Source organism: Enoplosus armatus, chromosome 1 (assembly GCF_043641665.1).
Source record: "Enoplosus armatus isolate fEnoArm2 chromosome 1, fEnoArm2.hap1, whole genome shotgun sequence".
Lineage (NCBI taxonomy): Eukaryota > Metazoa > Chordata > Actinopteri > Centrarchiformes > Enoplosidae > Enoplosus > Enoplosus armatus.
Window position 1 is genome coordinate 27108207 of NC_092180.1, and position 21058 is coordinate 27129264.

A 21058-nucleotide genomic window follows, 5' to 3' on the forward strand; every position below is an offset into this window, starting at 1 on the left:
TGAGTCGAGTGTGATGTTGGTGAAGTGGAAATGAAAAATAAGGCGACTGTTTTCTCTGCAGTCTATCAAATGCCGATTGGACTATTTCTAAGGTTCAGTTAATTGCTTTTGCTCACTCAGTGTTATTCTTTTGTTTGTCCAAGAAAATTGTGATATTAAGTGGGGAAAAAAATGCTGAAATCTGTGTTTATACAAATTCAATTTTGTTCTTTAATTAATGAATGACTGCCTTTCTGACATTTGATGTTGATGATGGTAGAGACATCACCATCCAGGTACATGTGCGATGAATTAACGACACCATGGCTGCTATAAATATTATCAGTCTAAGTAAAATGCCGTGAATAAGGATGGATGCAAGGATCAGACACTGTGTGAAATTGCGCATGGTCTTTACTGTTCTTTTATCACCAAGTTTGCAGACTGGTGGGGCAGATAGATGTTATTAAATGAAAGAATTTAATATCAGGGCATATGTACATCCATTTAAGGCTAACTGTGGAAATTAGGTGAGTGGAAATCGAGCTTTTACACATAATTTCACATTGACTAAGACATATAAAGCAGAACCATGCATATGTACAGCTTCATAAATCTGACAAAGAAATGCGTATTTGTGCATCGACAGAATTTTAGTTTTGAACCCACGCAGTTTTATGTACCTGGCCCTCGGTGTTAACTTGGAACTGATTCCACCACCTGGCTGCAAGAACAGAATAGTGTTTCCCAAGGGCGTTTCTAGGGTCAGTGGTTACTTGGGTCTTGGTCTAAAAAGTCTGGGTCCATGCTTTGGTGGATACATATTGCAAATGTAACATGCTGCACTGTAAAATGTTGCATTACATGTGCTGAGAAGGCAAGTACATTTGTATACGTATGTGAAAGAAAACCTTGTACTGATCTCTGTGAGTGTTTGAGATTCAAGTCAGTAAGGTCCAGCTGACTCCATCAACAGATGCCTAACTGTAGCAGTTTTTGTGTAGACCTTTGTGACCCATTACATTATTTTTTCTATTTGTACAGACATTTCCGAATGTGTGCAAAAGGGGGGCAAATATAGACTTAGATGCTTTTCAAATATTCTATGTGTAATTTTATATTGTAATAGCAGTACATGTTGTTATAATACATTTTCTGCAAATTTATTTGAGATAACTTTGTAGATAATCACCAGAAATAACAGGATTGGAATGATCTAATTTTTGGCTAATCCAGTAAATCCATAAACAATCCATAAATACCTAACAAATCAACATACTTCATAACATTGATCCAAAAATCCTTTAAATCCAATGCTACCATGAAGCACTGATTTTCTCTATAGCGTCAAGGTGGTGTCATATTGCCCAAACCTACTCCCCTAATAATACACATTTGTATTGTATGTGAAATGTAAGGGGCCATCAAATGGACATTTACTGACCATCCCGAACACTCCAAGCTGTCAGCTTACCCTTTTATCTCCCTTTTGACAGGTCTTCTTATTGTGATAAAAAGAAAAGACAAATGGATCAAAATGTAAAGTATTAAAAAGTCCATGCGGTTTGGTGTGTGCTCTGCCTCTTTCGTTGGCTCTCTTTCTGTGCACTCTGTGACCGGTCCATCAGTCTTCTCTTTTGCACTTGTACATTATTAGTGACATGGTCCTGTCCTTTTCCAGTTGTCTCTGTCTTATCTGCTTCTCTCTCTTTCTCTGTGCTCTTTTGTTGGCTCTCTTGACTGTCTGCCCATACTCTTGTTTTGGTTAAAAAGGGTAGGAAAACAGCAACTATACACAGTGTAAAAGGCAGTGGAAGCATCCCTTGCCTCCTTCTGAGTAATAAGGGTACTGATTCAAATAAAGTTCTAAGTGTAATAGTTTGTACTCACTCCTCTTCTACAGGCTTTATATCATCTATCCTAATCTGTTGTTGTCTGGTTAGCTAGGCTGCTGCTGAGGTGTGGCCTGGTAGCTGGACTGCTGAACCACATAAAGCAAACAAAGAGAGAAAGGGAATTGATCGGGACTTTAATTATATGGCCGATACTGATCGATCAAAAACTGCCTGGATAAACATCCCTGCTTAGGGTAGTTGTGTAAGCAGCGTTTAACCAGAATGACCAACCATTCAGGAGACAGAGGCCCTCAAAGTTGACCCATATTGGATCCCCACCCCACCCAAAGACACAGATATCGTCTTCAAGAATGAATCTATAATGTATGGTTCTCTGATTATCAGAGAGTAACAAACAAGGTTATCCACAATTTCCATACCTAAAATTAATGAATATGCAAATTAGGTTATGTTTTTGTCCCTAAATCTGAAATTACAAAAAAAAGGGTAGACACTTCTTTACATCTCCTGAAGTTTTCATGTTGAGCAACAGCAGACTTCTGAGTAGATGGTGGGTGGGGCAGTCCAACACCTTAATGTTGCCCATGATTTTCTGTTTTACCTCAAATATAACATCAGATTTACCATTTGATTATCAACACGTGACGAAAAAATGAAAATGAAATTACCTAATAAGGAAACCCAAGTCAGAAAACAAATGTGTAGTGTAGTGTCATGTGAAGTTGTGAAGATCTTTTTTATTTTGAAGCCACTGGTCGAGGGCTGATGGTGCTTTGCTCATCTCATTTGGACTTAAGATGTTCTGCCTGTTGTATATGGATCCACTGATGTGAGTACATCGCCACCAGTCAACCACCAGTTGACCAGGATTTCTTGGGGAAAGTAAATTATGTGGCGGGTCCCTTTGGGTGCAAGAAGTTCATTTCTACCTGATGCTATTTCGGATCAAAAGACACCACCACACTGAACCGTGACATAGCCTTTGAATTCTTCAAATTCTGGTTAATCAAACCATGTTCTAACATCGCCATGAGAAGACCTGTTCTGTTAAGTAACCCGGTTCGTTTCGGTCACCCGCCACTAGCGAACCAACTCATGAAAGACTCTTTTGGTTCTGTAACGTGTACAGGTTAGCTCACCCATTCTTTGGCTCAGGGGGTGTTTGCAGAACAAATTGTGTTACGCTAACCTGGCTCTTATGCTCAACTGCACAGGCAGGATTTTGGATTCACCTACGCTTGCAGATCGAGTTAACTCATTTCTCTTTAAGAGTTGAGTTAAGAGTGATTTGTTTGTGAATCTAACATTATTCGAACGCCCTGTCATATAGGTTAACATGTAGGAAATTAATTGTTCTAATCGAAAGTGGTGAGATCAGAAAGTGATCGATTTCTGACCTAATGCCCCATCTCTCTCTCCCATATATTTCAAATGTTTGACCCGAATTAAACATTTCATGTGTTAGAAGATATATAAAGGTAAGATAAAATACAGTTAATCATATTTGGTTTTTTTTAATGTACATAGAATAGTATTTTGTATTCACAATAACGTGTAAAGAGATCCAGTTCAGTAATGCCAGCACAAAAGGTTACTTAAAGACGTGCTTCTTCTGAAACTCTTCCAGTGGACTGCGGAACTGGGTGGAAACGTAATGGAGCAGTTGGCAGGCTAAAGTCAAAACACTAAACAATAGCGGCCTCAAATTGTATGACAATGGAAGTATGAGCGCTCCAAAAAATGGCAAAGAGACAGAATAACATAAATGAAAACTAGTAAACCAGTTCTCAGTTTTCTGCTTCGAAGTCTGTGTTTTGTCTCTCCTCCCTTTCCAAGTGGCATATTCAAGTATTAGTTTAATTCTCGGGGACAAGGAAAAAAAATAAAACGTGCTACAGAGGTGTTGCATATAGGATTTCTAGCCGTGGCTAATTTGGGACCCCTATCACCTTCTCTTTAAACGTTTTCAGATCAATTTGTATTTTTATTACCGTTGCTAGGGCATTCCAAAACTGTTTTCCTTTTACTGAAAAAGATGACTGACAGAAAGTATTTTTGCGCTGTGCCACCCTGCAGTTGCCATTTGCTGATCCCCTAGTGGCTATTCTATTGGCTATTTGTTTTTGTGACATATGGACAAAGTACAGCTGGAGCAACATTGATCACACATTTAAAAATCAATTTGATAAAAGGAAACTTGATAAAGCTGTCATAACTGAGGAACTTATACTTTTTCAGAATTATACAGCAGTGCCGTTTCATTTGTTTTTGATCCATTATTTTCAGTGCTGGTTTGTATGGGGATGTAACGGGTTATAGACAGTTGCCTGTGAGGCCTGGCTCCATACAGTAACACAATAGAATAAATACCATGGCATGCATGAACAGTTTAGCTGCCTTAAGGGGTATGTAATGCCTTATCGTTTTAAAACAGTTCAGATTTGCCTTTACTCTCTTGCATATGGTTTTAACTTGTTCATCAAAGTTGAGTTTGGAATCCAAAATGACTTTAAATTAAAAATCACTAAATAGTTCTTTATTTCCTCTTGATCTATTTTGATTGTAAGCTTGTCTTTTTCTTTCCTTCCATTGGGATACAACCATTTCCATTTCGTTGGTTAGTGTCTCTGCTGCTACACAGGCTTTTAGCTGATACATAAATGACTGTGTCAGCAGCGTACATAAGAAGAAGCATAAAAAGCTTTCTATCAATGTAATGAGTAAAACCAACAGCGTGGGAGAGTACATCCACGAGTCAGAGTTAAAGAATTAACATTAATGTTATCCACTTGCACGAGCAGTCGATATTGACTAGCATCTATGCATAGTGTGCTAACCTCCACAAACAGCTGTTTGCTAATGTTAACTTATAGCTTTCCTTACTAGTCACATGCATGTTAATAAGTTATTTGAAGAGTTGGGTCTCAGAGATTGACAGCGCTGTGTTATGGACATAGATAGGCTAACTTTTCAGAATTAACTTGAATACATCAGTTTTGGACAAATTTGTGCAGAGGTGTTCATGAACACCAACCATTTGTGAATTCCATTTTAAACAATAAAAAAAAAATAGAATCTGTATGTTGTGCCAGTCAATGTTGATATCAATATATGGGAAACACTGGAAAAGTTTATAGAGACTATATCACTAATCTAATGTTGATAACTCCATTGCATTATTTTGTAGCTCTATGCAAATACCAACAGGCAATAATGCAATAATGAAAAACTGCATTATATAAAGAGTAGGCCAACAAAACAACCATTATAGTTGAACTGGCCACATTTTAGAGATTAGTAAAAGAAATGACATTAAGTAAGCTACATATTTATCATGAGATAAGTGAAGTAAGACAAATGGATGTAGCCCATGGCGAAACAGCTGTGGTGGTCCTCACATACATCAGTGTTAGGTAAAAGTGTTAGCTTTACAGGCAGGTATTGTTTGGACAGAGGGGGCAATGATGCCGCAGGAATAACTGGGCTTCACTCGAGTGGCGCTTCATTACGTACAACTTCATCAACCTCAATGAGCCTAGGCAAGATGTATCACACCTCAATGCATGCCTGACTATAGCCTGAATTGAACGTTTTAAGGCATAATGGGCGTGATAACTGACGTAGCAAGCTAGAAAACACTGTGCTGTTTTCTCTGTTTCACGGCTCAGTTTCTGTGCGAGAGACAACCCGCATGATTGGGCAAGACACAGCAGGGTGGACAGTTTGCTGTCCGTCAGATCAAACAGCAGTAGACTGCAGTGTCTGTCTCAGCTTGCATTCACAATATTTGAAACTGTTCAAAGCTTGAGAGGAGGAGATGTGTGAGACGAGTGCAAGTGATTTCCTCTCAATGGACAGGCCAGCACCTTGCATGGTAGCTCGCTCTATGTGTCATGTGTGAATGAGAAGCGAGATGTAAAGCGCTTTGGATAAAAGCACTATATAAATGGCTGCATTCATATATTATATATGACTTATTTATTTGGTCCATTGAGTGACGCTTAGCCAAGATTCAGGTTTTCAGCCCACCTGTCCTACTTGCTATAGTATTGGCGAATGTTTGCAACGGTGCAACAGAATAGTACTTTTATTAGCGGCGTTTCAACCCAAAACAGGTCTGGCATGTTTGCAAGGACCTGTGTCATAGAGATCTTGCCACAACATAGGGGTTATACCATAGCCTGGAGTCAGATGCAAGTTCATGTTTGACTTTATAGTAGGCTACTACTGTGAGGTAGTTTTAGAAGAATTTTAGAAAGACGAACCAACTGTATTGGGTGTACTGTATTTCGTAGGCACCTCCGCTTTCCAGAAAGAATTGAATAAACCCGTCATGCAAAAAAGACATTGTCATTGAGCTGAGACAAAATCTAATTTTACCGTCAGGAAAGCTGACGAGAATAAAGTTGAGTGTTGCAGAGTTTTTTTTTTTTAGTTTTCAATAGATTTGAGGGCTAACTCAACAGTGTGAAGTTAAGCTCTTTCCATCTTTGTCTTTGTAACCTTTTCAGTGTAACCTAACAGGGATGGTATTTTCTATTTGGAAGTTTAGCAATGTCTACATGTAAAAGTAATGGAAATGTGAAAGTGTTATTTCATAATTCTTCTCAGAACTGCACAGGTATGAAGAAGAGATTTCTTTTTAATATAGAGTAAGAATAGTCAAGGAAGTGACCTGACTATATAGATCAGACATCCTTGTTTGCGATCCTGTAAACAGCTCAAAAGACACTAGGCTACATTAAGTAATTGTATGTATATTTTCATAGAATCAGATGGAGCATGAAGCAATCTAATTATAAGCAATCTGATCATAATAATACCAATACCGTAATACCATAATACTGCTGTATCAACACTTGTTCCATCTACTTAAACCATATCAACTCGACTTGCTGCTAAACGGTCAGGCGCAGAAGTGGTTTGGTTTTCTTTGGTGATCTTTTTAAAGATGAAAACTTGGTATCATTTGCATGCGCCTGGACCACAGTTTGCCAAAGTCTCATTACTTTACATATCTTCAGGTCTGCAGCTTTGCCTCTAAATATTTTTTAGACGGACCCAACATACTCAGTTCTCAATGTTGACCTTCATAACAAGGGTGCAATCTCCAAAATATACAACAATTCAAAACAGGAACCCTTATACATGGGATAAAACCCCAAACTGCCTGGGAAATGGATATTGAAGAAAGTTTGGAAAGACATCCTTTCACGTACACACTTTCTGTATGCGACATGGTCTAATCCAATTTAAAATAGTACATTGATTACATTATTCCAATATTCTACTATTGCCCCAAAATGCCCTGGATGTCAGCATTCCGCAGTTTTCCCAGGTCATATGTTTTGGTCTTGTTATTCTCTCTCCGATTTTTGGCGTAGTCGAGACCATTACATAAAAATGCAATTGCATTCGCATCACTGCTTGGTTGTCCAGTGATAGTGATTAATTGGAAGGTAAGGAGTCCTGCTACCTATATTCAGTGGCTCCGGGAGGTGATGCTACTATTGAATTTGGAGAAAGTTAAGTATTCAGTACGTAAATCAGAGGAGAAATATAACAAAAAAAGAGCTATAACTGTCATTTATTCTCTTAAATTGGTTGTGAAATTATTGATATCATTAGTGTTATTATTTATTTTTGTTTTCAGTGTGTATTTGTGTTTATAGATAGTGATTTTTTTTTTGTATTTTTGGATACATACTGTATATATCCTTGTAATTCCACTTGTATAATCTCATTTCAGTTTTATGTATTATTGTGATGGAACGTATACTCATTTAATTGAATTGTAACCATGCACGGCCTTCTGAAGCGCACTCTTCCATCACCTGTACAGATAATTTGCCAGCCTCCCATTAAACAGGAATTCGGTAAAATCACAGCCCTCTGCATGCAGAGTGCAGTACTGCCAACACTACTGCACTGTGTGAGCCAAAGGACTACATGCTTGGATGGTGAAGATGAGGCATCAGAGTCTGACATCAAGGAAGTCCATGGAGAGGACTTTTGTCAAGACCTACATGTTTTCGCTGACCATTGATTGCTCTCAGTGGCCTCAATATTATCTCTTCATCTTTAATTTTTTATAAATTGATCTTAAAAGTTTTTATTCAGTTTTTTTTTTTTCATTTCTATTCGAAATTGTATTCCTTTTATTTCCATTAATTCCAATGGAAAGTTTCCACCTTCAATATTCCCGGAATTTTGCAACCCTAGTTATAGCGCATATGAGCCGGGGAAAAAATATATATTTAGATATATAATATAATATAGAATATATAAAATCTATTTAGTGAAACTAAAGTTGACTAGACAGCATTTGACTTGTCAAACACTGATAACTCTGATAATATTATTAGTTGCTGCATTGAATGGCCACAATTACGGCAGTCATTGCTAATGTTACAGTTTCCTCCTGTGCTTTTCCTGCGATGACCATTCAAAATGTCCGCTGTGAAAAGTTCTGTGGAAACCTGCAACGTTTTTTTTCGGCCTCCAGAGGCAGGCGTGACAGGAAAAGCTTGCGAGCCTTTTGCAATAGAAAACTGCAACTTTTATCCCACCCTGACCACAGTTTGTGTTCTGATCATGACAGAAATCTGAACAAAAAGCAGCAAACACACAACCTCCATTTTTCATTCGGGGTGTTTGTGCGTAGGGTTTCAGGACTCTAACAAGAGAGCGCTTTGAGGGAAAAAAAAACAAAAACAAAAAACATGTAGCAATGCTAGGACTTGCAACCTATTGGAGCAAACGAGGTCACCGGGCATGGGAAGGCCTTCTGTAGCACTATTTGCAATTGCAGGTCCCACTGTTTCCAAGGATTGCAGCATATCATTAGATCCAGTGAGATGCATTAGTGTGAGGGATGGCAATAGCACCAAGCTGTATCTCCCTATGGTCCTTCATTAGCCACTAATCCACTGATGATCGTTATTAGTGAGAAAGAGGAGTGTGTGCGTGTGTGTGTGTGTGTTTGCTTGCGTGCGTGTGTGTGTCTGTGAGATGCATTTTGGCATAGTGCTCTGTATATTAGCCAAGTGATTTATTATCTGGGTAATGCCGTCCCTTCTTCCCCAAAGCTGCGTTGTCCTTTTGCCAATTAATTCTGAATCTGTTACGACCACAGGGAGGGAGGGAGGCAGAGAGAGAGAGAGAGAGAGAGAGATCATCAACAAATACATTGGCTGAACCCCAGAGTCAAGTGCAGTGCTGTGTTTTTTATTTATTTATTTTTTTGTTGTTGTATGATGTGGCTGGTTAATTTCGCTCTTCTGTCTTCTTTTGATGTCCGCTTATGTTTTTCTTTCCACCGCTCCCTCTCTTCTCTAATGCCATTGATTTATGCAATTGCTTTCCTCGTTGTTTTCTCTTCCTAATTCTTCCATCTTCCACTTCACGTTGTTCTGCTGTTTCTATAACAACCACGGGGTCACTTCTCAGCCTCTGCGTTTCACTCTTAATCCTGTTCATGTGACTCTCAACTCTTATTTTTCTCTCTCACTGTGCTCTATTTTACTTGATTGCACCCTCTTACTCTGAAAAATATATATATATATATTTTTTTTTTTTCTTTTCCCGCTGCTGTTCTCTTGCTATTCACCTTCCATCCTTTACTGTACAGTCTCACACACACACACACACACACACACACACACAAAGGCGTCTTCTCATCTCACAATTACAGCCGGAGAATGTGAGATGTACAGATTCATCATCTTGACTTGCCGTACAGCCAACTGTAACTAATTGTGGGACAATTGCAGTGATACCGTTTTGTTACATAATCATTCCAAACAAGGATCAAACTTTTGTGCAACAGGTACCAAAAACTGACATAATAGAGCAATCCTCTGGTTCCAGCCCTGAAATCACTCCTCTGCTCCCCTGCTGCGACCAGCAAACACTGCTGTGCAGCATCTTTTCCCTTTGTGTGTGTGTGTGTGTGTGTGTGTGTGTGTGTGTGTGTGTGTGTGCGCACTGATGAGGTCCGTGTGGGACCTTTAGTGTGTGTTTTTGCCAGTGTCAGTATGATTGCTGTTTACTACGGGTGCAGATAGCGCAGCCCTGATTATAATTACTGGTTGAGACGCAGAGACAGCCTTCCTCTCGTGTTTCCTCTTCATCATATTCCCGCTGTCTGTTGTCCACATGACACATTCAGGAAAGAAATGGAGGGAGATGACAGTTGAATGGGAGCCAGTGAAATTGAATGAGAGCGGTGGAGAAGAGAAACTGAGGTGGAGGAAGTATTCAGTGAGAGTACTAATACCACGCTGTAAAAATTAGTCCTGCATTGAAAAGGCTGCTTGAGAGAGCCAAACCAAGTGGAGGGGTTTTCTTTTCTGTAGGAAGGTTTTCTTTTGTTTCTTTTGGGCATTCTAAGTACTGTGTTAGGATTGCTGAGGTGTAAGCCCATGAACGGCATTTGATTTCCTGATGTCAGGTTTACTGTCTAGTTCACCCGCTTGGTTTTGGTACTGGCTGAAGCAGTCTAGGTGTTAATTGAACACTCTATATATATATATAGAGTCAGTTTTGCTACTAGTCAGAGAGGTGAGGCGGTGCTGCCATTAACACATGCTGTTTGATTTGTTATGAGCTCTTTTTCTCAGTATTTTTTTTTTTTTTCTATTCTATTCTTGAGTATACGTGTGAAATGGAGAGCACTGTAAATAAATATTCACCTCTGGGAACTCTTGATGTCTGCCTACCTACCACCTTCCTTGACATTTGAGCCAAACTGTCATCCATAGTGAGAAATGCCGTCACAATCACCCAGAGCACAAAGTGACAGCTTCGCAATGCCTGTTTTGTTACGATTAAGACTAAATTCAAATGATTAAAAGGGAAAGCTCCGAATCTTCACGTTTGTGAAGGTGGAACCATGAAAAGTTTGTTATTTTTCATGAAAGTACTTCAAAGTACAATGTTTCCCTCTCAAATGTAATGGAGTAGAAACAGAGACTGGCATGAAAAGAAAAGACTCAGCTGAAGAACAAGTATGTCAAATTTGCACTTAAAGGCAGAATGAGAGGGATTTGTCGCTTGCAGCTTGTAATCACATCGCCATACACTTCAAGTGATGATTGAGAAACATTGTTTTTCCCTCTAGTCTGTAGGAAAATCCGACTCATTATGCCTTTAAGTAGTGAGTAAATGCACTGAGTTAGATTCCACCACTGGAGGAAAACACTGGATAACTTTAGCATTGTTTCCCACATACTATTTCTGATTCTTACTTATTGTTGTCGGTATTTGTGTTTTGGGAAAACAAAACAAATCTTGAATCGCTAGGCTACACTTCTACTTTCATTTGATGCACAAAGTGAAAATCCTCCTGAATCGTATGAAAGGACTGTTTCCACCTCATTAAGTGCACCAATGCTTTGCTTTGTGTACTTGGCAGCACCCCAGATTGTATGCGGCTGCAACCAACGATTATTACCTCGACTGATTCATAATTGGTTTAGTCCATTAAATGTTGTCACACCATCTCAGTTTCAGTCCACAGTAACGTATACACATTTCTTTTTTTTGTCCCACCAAAACCCAACTGTATTATATGACAAAGGAAGTTTGTTGAAATATTCCAACTGCTAATTACTTTTTCTGTCCTTTTATTTTTTTGCCTAATCGTTTCAGCTTTAAGTTGCATTAAGTTCGGGTTAGCAAAGGTCTGGTTGTCAACTGGGAAGCATTACTTTTTTACACTTCAGTGTTGTACCTGACGAACACCTGGCACATACACAGCAGTAAACTGCTTCTCTTGGCACTGGTTTGTTTACATTTATTATTTATTTTCGAGCTGGCAGCACCGCTACCTTAGCCAGCTAGTCGGCTGCTGGAATGGTCTTTTTTTCCCTGAGCAGCACAGCCAGTTGGAGTAAAACAGTAGGCTATTGCTGGCTGAATGCCACGTGGTTTGCTCTGCTGGAAGAGTTGCTGGGCTGACAGAGAGAGACCCTTCCCGATTTAACATACATATTGTTTGTAAGACAAGCACAAAGTTGGCTCTGACCAAAGTGTTAGCATGCTAAAATATGGATCCAGCTGGGGGGCGGGGGGGGGGGGGGGGGGCTTTCTAGGTGGATTGCAATGTTGTCTTCCTCAAGTTTAAAATTAAACTTTCCAGAAACCAAAAATAATGTGTTTACATGAACTTGAAATTACTGTTCAACAACCCTATCAAACATGGTATCTGCCTTAAATTTGGTCTGCTAGTCATCACGATTAACCCTCTCTAAACTGCCATTCTCTCCTATTTTATCCCTCTTCAGGTCCAGAGTGGTACATGGCCAGAGTGGAGTTGACTGTGACGGATGTAAATGACAATGTCCCAGAGTGGAGCATGGTTCCTGCTCCCTACCTCGCTGTGGTTTCCCCTGATGCCCCTGCAGGCTCGCTGGTCTACAAGCTCTACGCTCAGGACGGGGACGAAGGCAACAACGGCGAGGTGGAGTACTTCCTGTCCGATGGTGGGTTATTTTTTTTAACTCCTTGCCTCGAGGTTAGGGTAGGTGGGTGAGTGCCAGGACCCTGGTGCAGTGCACCTTCTACTCATAAATCATTAGCAACCAAATAAGATACTTTATTACGTGTTATTTCTTCTGTCCATTGCAGAGGACAGAGAATCTGAACGGGAGAAACCACCTAATAGTAAAAATGACTTAAAAAAAAGTCTTTCAACAAAAAACATACGTTCATTTATTTTTTTATGAATGGTTAATTCATATGAATGAATAAAGTGATGCTTTAAAACGCATTGCATATATATTTTGCATATAGCCTCGACATCACTACTCAGAATGTCCTCAATTTCGGAAGTCTCCTGAGTTTGAACAGTCTGTGCACATGATCAATAGCATGCATCATATTAAGCTGATAATCATTAGAAAATCAAATCAGAACAGTCGGACGGATTGTTTTGAAAAAATCCCGAGTAAAAGCTAAATCTCTCATGACAATAACATCTCATGTTTCATTTAAGCACAGTTCAAACACAAACGGCCATGTTTGCTGAAAAAGGGCGTGTGGCTCTACTGCAGTCCGCTTAAGATGATGTTGATGGAACACTGTGATTGGCTTACACACATCTAGTCTAACAAGTTTGTGCATTTGGGTGAGGTGAGATGACAGTAATCATAGATGTAGACGTCCTTGAAAAGTTACGTCCATTGGAATGGATCTGGATAGGGATAGAACAGAATCATTCCTTACACATTTATCTGCTAAGTCGAAATGTTTGCAACAAAATAGTCAACTACAAACAATATTGAACCCTGTGAAAGGCACCACCACTGGGTTTTGAATCTAAAGCCTTAACGTGTCAGCCTCTATGACATGAGGGGTTTACGTTTAGAAAAGGACACGCTTGTTTAGATGGTAAACACTTTCACCCACAACTTTTTTTTAGAGTTTACTAGTCGTCATACTGGAGTAAGTACATCGATTTAGATACAAAACCATTGAGCATTCACCACAGGTGTTCCCATTTGGATGGGCGGCATGTTGGCGCAGTGGTTAGCACTGTCGCGCGGGAGGCAGAGCGGGTTGGGGGTCCGATCCCCGGCTCCCTGGTGTGTGAATGAGTGTTTAATCATAGGTGCGTATGATATGTATCATGGTCAACGCTTTCTCTAAATGTCTTCCATGATGCTGAATCAAGCCTGTTTCTGTTGTTCCAAGAAATTTGAGCTTCTACTGAGCATACTTATTTTCCAGTGTAATGTAATTCATTTCTCCACCACGCAAAATAATTGCTTTTTCTTATTGTCTGCCATGTAATGATTTCGTCTGCCCATTTTGGAATCTGCTGAACCACCGCCTACAAAGAGACGGCCTTTCAATTTTCCCCATGGGGGTGACAGAGAATGAATTGACATTAGAAATTACAAGAAAAACATAAACATTGACGCTGGTGTCTAGACTCAACTTTTCAGTGGCTTGAATTGATGCTGGTTTAATTATTTCGCAGATGCAGGATTGTGTGATAGAAGGCGTCCTGTTGAGGTCGATTCGCACCCAGAGTCAAAAAAAACGATGACTTTTGTGAATGCACTGTGGTTCGGATGAAAGTCTTATCGCACCCTGTTATGTTTCATACAGCTCATGAATTTTAACATCGCAGCTTCAGTCTCTCTGCATTTCTTCTTTGCATTTCACATCTCAATAACTTTGGAAAACTGATTGTCCAGTCATATTTATCACTTTGTTGGTGCATGTTCATGCATTTACAATATTTCTGACAGCTCATGAAGCCAGTGGTATTTACACAGCCGCTTGCCTTGCAGTCTTTTGCACTGGTTGACTCTGTAGCCGTAACCTAGGGAGGCTGTGATGTGTCTCGCTATTCATTCCCCTTTTTTATGCTGAAAGCCTTCTCAACTTGAAACCACAGAAAGAAGTCTGGAAGGATCAAGATCAACGCAGATAAACCTGCATTATGACACAATCCTTTGCATCTCTCTAGTTTACTTGTATTGATTTCCACTATTCTGCTAATATCTGTGATTGAATTAAATCTACATCTTACCTTTCAGTGTTCCCAATGCTTTCAAACTTCTTATGGTATCATTTGCCTCACCAACGTGTTGGGTTATGCATTATGCATAAAAGGTTATTTTGAACCTGCATTGAACCATTGAACCTTTTATTCATTTAATATTCTGCTGTCATCTGTATATTGTTTTTATTTAAATGTCTCGTCTTTTATGTACAGTTCTTCCATATCTTGTCCAACAAATCCAATCATTTGAATTATTACTGTAATTTGAATTTACTTGGGAGCATTAACCCATGCAGATTATGGCCTTTCTGTGGAAAAATGTTGGAAATGTATAATTAAACAAACTGCATTAGTTATGGACTGGGAAACACGTGACACATAAAATGCAAATGGTGCTCCAAATTGCTTTTATCTGCAGGTGGCGACGGCCGTTTTGAAGTGGACAGGAAGAGCGGCCATGTACGAACTACAGGCCTTCCCCTGCAGCGGGACAGGGAGTACCTGCTGACAGTGGTGGCTGCCGACCGGCTGGGCAGCCGCAGCGCCCCCGCCGTCGTCTCGGTGGTGGCTGGAGCCCGGCCGCCACAGTTCACCAACGCTTCCTTCACTATTGCCATACCGGAAAACACCCCCGAAGGACAGGCGTGAGTTGACACACACACACACACACACACACACACACACACACAGGGATAGAAAAAAAAAATCCTGGTGCTATCTCTGACATTATCTCCAAATGAAGGATTTTTTTTTTTTTACCTGAAGTTCTCCACTAGACTTTCACATGAAGGGGTTTATTACACACAGTGTAACACACACCTAAAGATTCTCTTTCTACCATGGACACATATCCACTCCGATGTACATTCGTTTAAAATCGCTTACAGTATTTGAAGTGTTTGAAAGGACAGATTCAGTCTTTCTGTGCGCTGTGCTAACACGTTTTCATGATATGTCCGCATTAAAAGCGTGACACACTTAGCCTTGAGCACGTATAACATGCAGAGTAAAAGCACTGCAAGTATTGATTCACACCCACGCGCGCATTGTTGTATTGTAGTAAAAGTTGAACTGGGGATGCAGTGGTCCGTGATTGATGGGATGCATGGTCTCTACATTATTCACATCGTAGTGTATCGGTGTGATGTGTGTTTATTAAGCATGTCACACAGATACACATGCCTCACACATTATACTGCATAGGCCTGGGTATCCTTACACACACACACACACACACCCAGCCTCGGGTCTGACTAAAGTGGTACAGTTGTGACTAGTGTCCTTGGATTTGGTCTCATTATCAGCGTCCAGCTTCTTTTATTTGACTGACACTTTTGGCAAACCAATAAAGTGGATATCCCGTTCTGTAGTTTGCGCTGATTTCAGCAGGGAAATCGGGTAAGGGGTTAGACAGCACGCCTGAAAAAATAACAAGCACATTTGACACCTGTATGCTTTACTGTGCTGCACTCTTCTCTACCCTTCACTTCGCTCTTCGATACTCTTCAATCTGCTCGATCCTCATCTGATCCCCTTTCGCTCTACTTGACTTTGAGGTGCTCCTCAAGGCCTTAGCGATATTTCAATCATTTATTGAATATTAGTGGAATTGTAAGATATGATCACGCTGTTTTCCAAATTAGGAATTCCAAAACAACTAGTAACCAAAGCTCAGCGAAAGGAGTTATTTCATTAGTTTTTCATTTCCGGTGTGTGAAGAGTGTGTGCTAATGTAATGCACAACAGTGGAAGGAACATCGGTTTGATTATTTTGGACCTGATCTTGCATACATTTGCCATCATGATAATTGGATTTGGAAAGAAAAAAAAAATGTATACCGTAAAATAGCCCAGCCCTCACTCTGTTGCATTCTAGTCTGCTCAGTTCACCTTTTTACTCCGCTGTGCAGACCTGTACTTCACCCTGCCCTCCTTTACTCAATTCCAGTCCATGTTGCTGTACACAAATCTGCTCGGCTCAAATCTTATCTGCTCCACCGAACAACATTTTACCCAACTCCTCTCTTTTCTGCACAGAAATCCACTATAATTGAGTCTACTTCCTTCTAATCTACTACTAACGTGTAGACATTGTCAGGCACTGCTCAGGTAGGCCTGCACTCTCAGAGCCATGGAGTGCAACAGCACAACACTGCAATCAATATTGCAGGACGTGTGTTTAGGTAAACACTGCAAAGGAAGCTGGTTTTATCAGTAATGTCTGGGCAATGTGCTTATCGTCAAGGTCTTGTAATGTTTTCTGTAGTGAACAGAATCACTTCATTGCTATATTTTCTCTTGATGAAAACAAACGAACAAAAGAAAAGGTAAGAAATGCTCCTGCAGTCCGTGCTCTGTCCGATTCTTCACCTGCACCTTCAGGCGAGTTCTGGTTTGACAGCACGAAGCAGAGAGCGGGACCGGCAGCTGCTGGTGGGTCCTTCGGGACAGCCCACCTGTCACAAACACCCCCGACGCTGGAGAGCTGGTCAGTGGGATGAGAGCTATATTTTCAACATGAAAAAAAAAAATGTTCAAACATCCAAAATGTTACTATTTGCAAAATACAGTGGAACCTAGAACCTAGAACCAAAGCATTACAGGTTCTCCAGTTTAGGTTATGGGCTGCTAACTTCCCATAGTGCAAAGGGCCTATCTGCTGCACCGAATCCTTCTCTACACCACTCTAACGGACAAGAATATTACTTCACGGTCCACATATATACTCTGCTCTCTTCTACCCCCACCCTGTACTGCGAACTCAGTCCATGATGCACCTTTTCTCCATTTCTCCCCAGCTTCCTGGTCACACCTGCTGTGTCCTTCCAGAAAAAAACAATCAGCTACAGCCTCCTCATCAATCCCAGCAGCCTCTTCTCCATCTCAGCGGAGACCGGCGAGATCAGCCTGACCCGTCCCATCGACTACGAGAGCGACCAGCATCGCTACTTGCTGTTGGTGCGAGCCAGCGAGGGCCTGGACAGCATGAGCAGCGCAGCGGAGGTTTGTGTGTGTAACGTGAATTCCATGTCACATGTCCGCTGTCGCATGCAATGACTGGATGCTCCTACTTGCACAGTCTGTGCTGAATACTGCAAGCAACATCTGCCAAGTCGTCAAATGAACAAGTCTTCTACCGGTGGGGTGATGTCATGTTCTTGTTTTCCGTGCAGCAGCCGTTGATCGGCCGTATTTCAAGCTATTGTCACTTTCTACTTGGGCAGAACTGTAGACCCAGTGCGGCGATAGTTGGCTGGAAGACGGCAAGTAGCAGTGGTTATGATGTAGCACTTGCAGACTAAAGAAAGAGAAGAATAAAATAACCGCGTGGTCATAAAATCTCAAGCAGTGATTGCTCTGAAACATCCTTGAGCTGCATTTACAGTTGCTGTATGGACGGTAATAGTTGCGAGTGTTGCAGTTAAAACGATCGTCTGGTTGCAGGGCCTCCTGATTGAACGCTTTTGTCTTTTTTCAATGAAGGCATTTTGAAGCCATCAACGCTCCGTGGGTTGTAATGAGAAATGCCGTTAACCTGAATTGATTGTAAAAGAGCATTGGACTCCACAACCTAAAAACACAACTGTACGTGTCCAGTTTTAGATAGACTTGTCTGTCTGGAATGAGTGCTCTGGAATTTCCAGTGACTTCCTCGTGTTTGAGGAAGTGAGAGAGAACAGCGGCTGACCGCTGCAGGCATCGATGCATCTGGTCTGGTTTCCATCATTATTCTGGCCTCGGGCTGCTGAACCATCTGTCCTCAACTGCTCCTCTCCGGGCCCCAGTGGACTCCAGAGCACCAAGAGCCTGCATAGGGGGAGAGAGAGAGAGAGAGAGAGAGAGAGAGAGAGAGAGAGAGAGAGAGAGAGAGAGACAGAGACTAAATTCAATGGTGAGAAGGAAAAAGGCAGAACAATGAAAGACAGGACCTGGCAGGGAGTTGGCGTGTGCCCTGGTCTGCCCACACTCCTGCCCTGGGTAGCCGGCCTCCTTAGCCCTATGCCTGCCCTCTGCAGCCTGGGTAAGCTTTTGAACATCCACATGTACGGTCCCATCAGCTGGAAAGCCAGCACCTCCTGGACACTGCAACCCCTGCACCCACAGCCGCCTCTCTATCTGTGCAATTTAACACCACCAGATAGCAACTATGCTGTGTGTGTGTGTGTGTGTGCGTGTGTGTTGAACACTGATCATACTGCCTGCGATGCAATCAGATTGTTTTTTTGTTTTTTTTTAAGACAATGCTTGAAAGAAATTGATTTGCAGTAGATATGAGTGAAATTGCCTCAAAGAACACTTTTTATTGGTGCTTTACTAAAAATGCGTACATATATATATATATATATATATTTGTAGTACTCAAACATTTTACCGTCCAATACTGAGCATTTAGTGTTCATGATCAGCAGTGGAAAAAAATGGTGTAATCTTGTTGACAGGGTAAACCTTTCACAGTGCTTTATATTAGCTTTAATGCCCCTATACTTGCTCTTTGCTGCTTCCTGAGCAGAATTACAGCATCAGTCATTACATCACATTGGGACAGCTGAGAGGATAATGGAGGGCTGAATGGCTACAACGAAAACCTAAGTGGTTTATTGGTATATTGTATGGCGGTGACACGACACGATGCACACACACTCCACATTCAACATTAAATATTCATACCATTTACATCCCTACTGTTTTACTAGAAACAGGGGAGAAAAAAAAAACAACTGTGTGAGTACATAAAATCCAGGTGAAAATAGTGTTTACTGGATGTGTTGGTGGGTATTTTATCAATTTCCTGAAAAACTGGTAAAAGAAAACCCCAACAATGAGCCTTACATATACTGTAGCATAGCCCATACCAGCACATGTTGACAACATTTATGAGACAAGCAAAGTAACGCCCCGCCACAATTCCTTAGATCGATTCTATAACTTCAACTTGAAATTGAAGTTGCGTGCTCACGACTGCAACACACTTCTCTCAATCCCTCAGTATTTTAGGAGACAGTCTTCCTCTGGATTAAAGGAACAGTCGTGCTGCTGGTCACTTATGTGATGCCACAGTGACTCAAACATGCAACAGTCAGCGTCTTCCGCCGGTGCACTCGCATGGAAAGGAAACAGCTGCACAAACAGATTCGGAAAGGCATATGTTGTTTTTTTTTTTACAGACTGCTGAAGGCTAAAGAGAACATTAAGCGTTGCTGTCTAAGGGACAGTGCACGCTTTATTAACCAAGCACGTGGTTTTCTGAATGAAACATGTCGCCAGAATATTTTCACAAACCTGTCCACAGGCAAGATACATCTGAAGTCCTTCCTTTTTCCTGTGAAAACCCTGCTTTCAAATAGAACCAGGCAGCTGTAGTATATGTTTTCAGGCTTTTTAAGTGTAATGTCACTTCCTTGTTGGTGTTGAGCTACGTGTACAGTATGGACATGCAGTACACTGAATGTGTCAGGAAACCCAATTTCCTCCCACATACATTTAGACCACTGTCTGTCCGGTACATTCAGAGGTCATTGCCGATCGTAATGGCTTTCACTTCTCCAAGATATTAATTTGTGTTCCTCCTGGTACCACAGTTCTGTCCTTTCATAGCACTACGGGATTGTCACTGGAAAAACGTACAGGTTTTTATTCGGGTTAGCAGCTAAAATAAACACAGATGAACTCTGACAGTTTTCTTTTGAAAAAGAACCCCCCCCCTTCCAAAAGTGCAGCACATTTCCACAGATTCAAACTGAGGACGTTGGAGTTACAGTCGTGTGGACTTATAGCACCCCCCATGAAATGGCTCTTAACAAACAGCAGTTGAACTTCAACAGATCTGTTCAACAGCTTCAACAGCTTTCTTTTCTTTCTGTATTTGCAATTTAAAGACATGACATGGCTCTCCTTGTCAAGCCCTCAGCTCTACTTCCTCAATTATCGGCTGGCAATTACAGGTGCAATGGCTGTTCTCCATGCTGTAGCACATGTGACTATAAATGTAACCCTCTAGTTAAAATTCCTTCATGAAGTGTCATCTCTTGTGCCTTTGATACGGTCTATCTTGGAAAGATATAAAGCAAGCACGATCGCAGTAGTATAAACTATAAAATCTGACCTCTCCTGTGGACACTTCTTTCACTGAAACTATCTGTTCTTGTCTCTTCGATACTTGTGGACTACCAAAGATTGACTCTTAGCCTCAACAAACAAGTCGGACTTTTGATATTTTATTAAGACACTTTTATTTTTATTAAGTTTCGAAAGATTCCACGATCAATCATCTGATCCAATTCCAACGCGCTTGTTACTCTACCCACAAAGCCCGACTCCTGCCCCCCCCCCCCCCCCCTCCCTCAGACACGCATTGCAAAATCCGGTCAGTTCATGTTGCAAGTTAACGGCAGAGATTTTAAGAAAATGAGCGTGCGCAGGTATTTTCCAATAAAAAAACAAAAAACACAAAAGCAGACGAGGCAGGTAATGGCGTGCACAGTCAGCTAACGCAAGATGGTTTATTGACCAATAAACCATCACTATTGGTTGTTTTGAAAAAAAAAACAAAAAAAGAAACATTACAAACGGGGCTTTCCCTCTCTAACGAATCATATTTGGCCGAGGTTACAGACTTTGCACAGGAAACACTACAGTCAGTGAATTGAAATATCCACCCGCGCGCGTGACAATGCCAAAAATCTTATGGCATTTTGGTTGTATGCATTCT

General features: G+C 40.9%; 1 protein-coding gene across 1 annotated transcript in view; it reads left to right on the forward strand.

Moving 5' to 3' along the window:
- LOC139283424 (neural-cadherin) overlaps positions 1–21058 on the forward strand; it is a 263675-nt gene that overhangs the window by 64910 nt on the left and 177707 nt on the right. The window contains exons 2-4 of the mRNA XM_070903433.1: positions 12122–12319; positions 14768–14993; positions 17148–17352. Of these exons, the coding sequence (XP_070759534.1) occupies positions 12122–12319; positions 14768–14993; positions 17148–17352 (629 nt within the window). The remainder of the gene's footprint in view (positions 1–12121; positions 12320–14767; positions 14994–17147; positions 17353–21058) is intronic.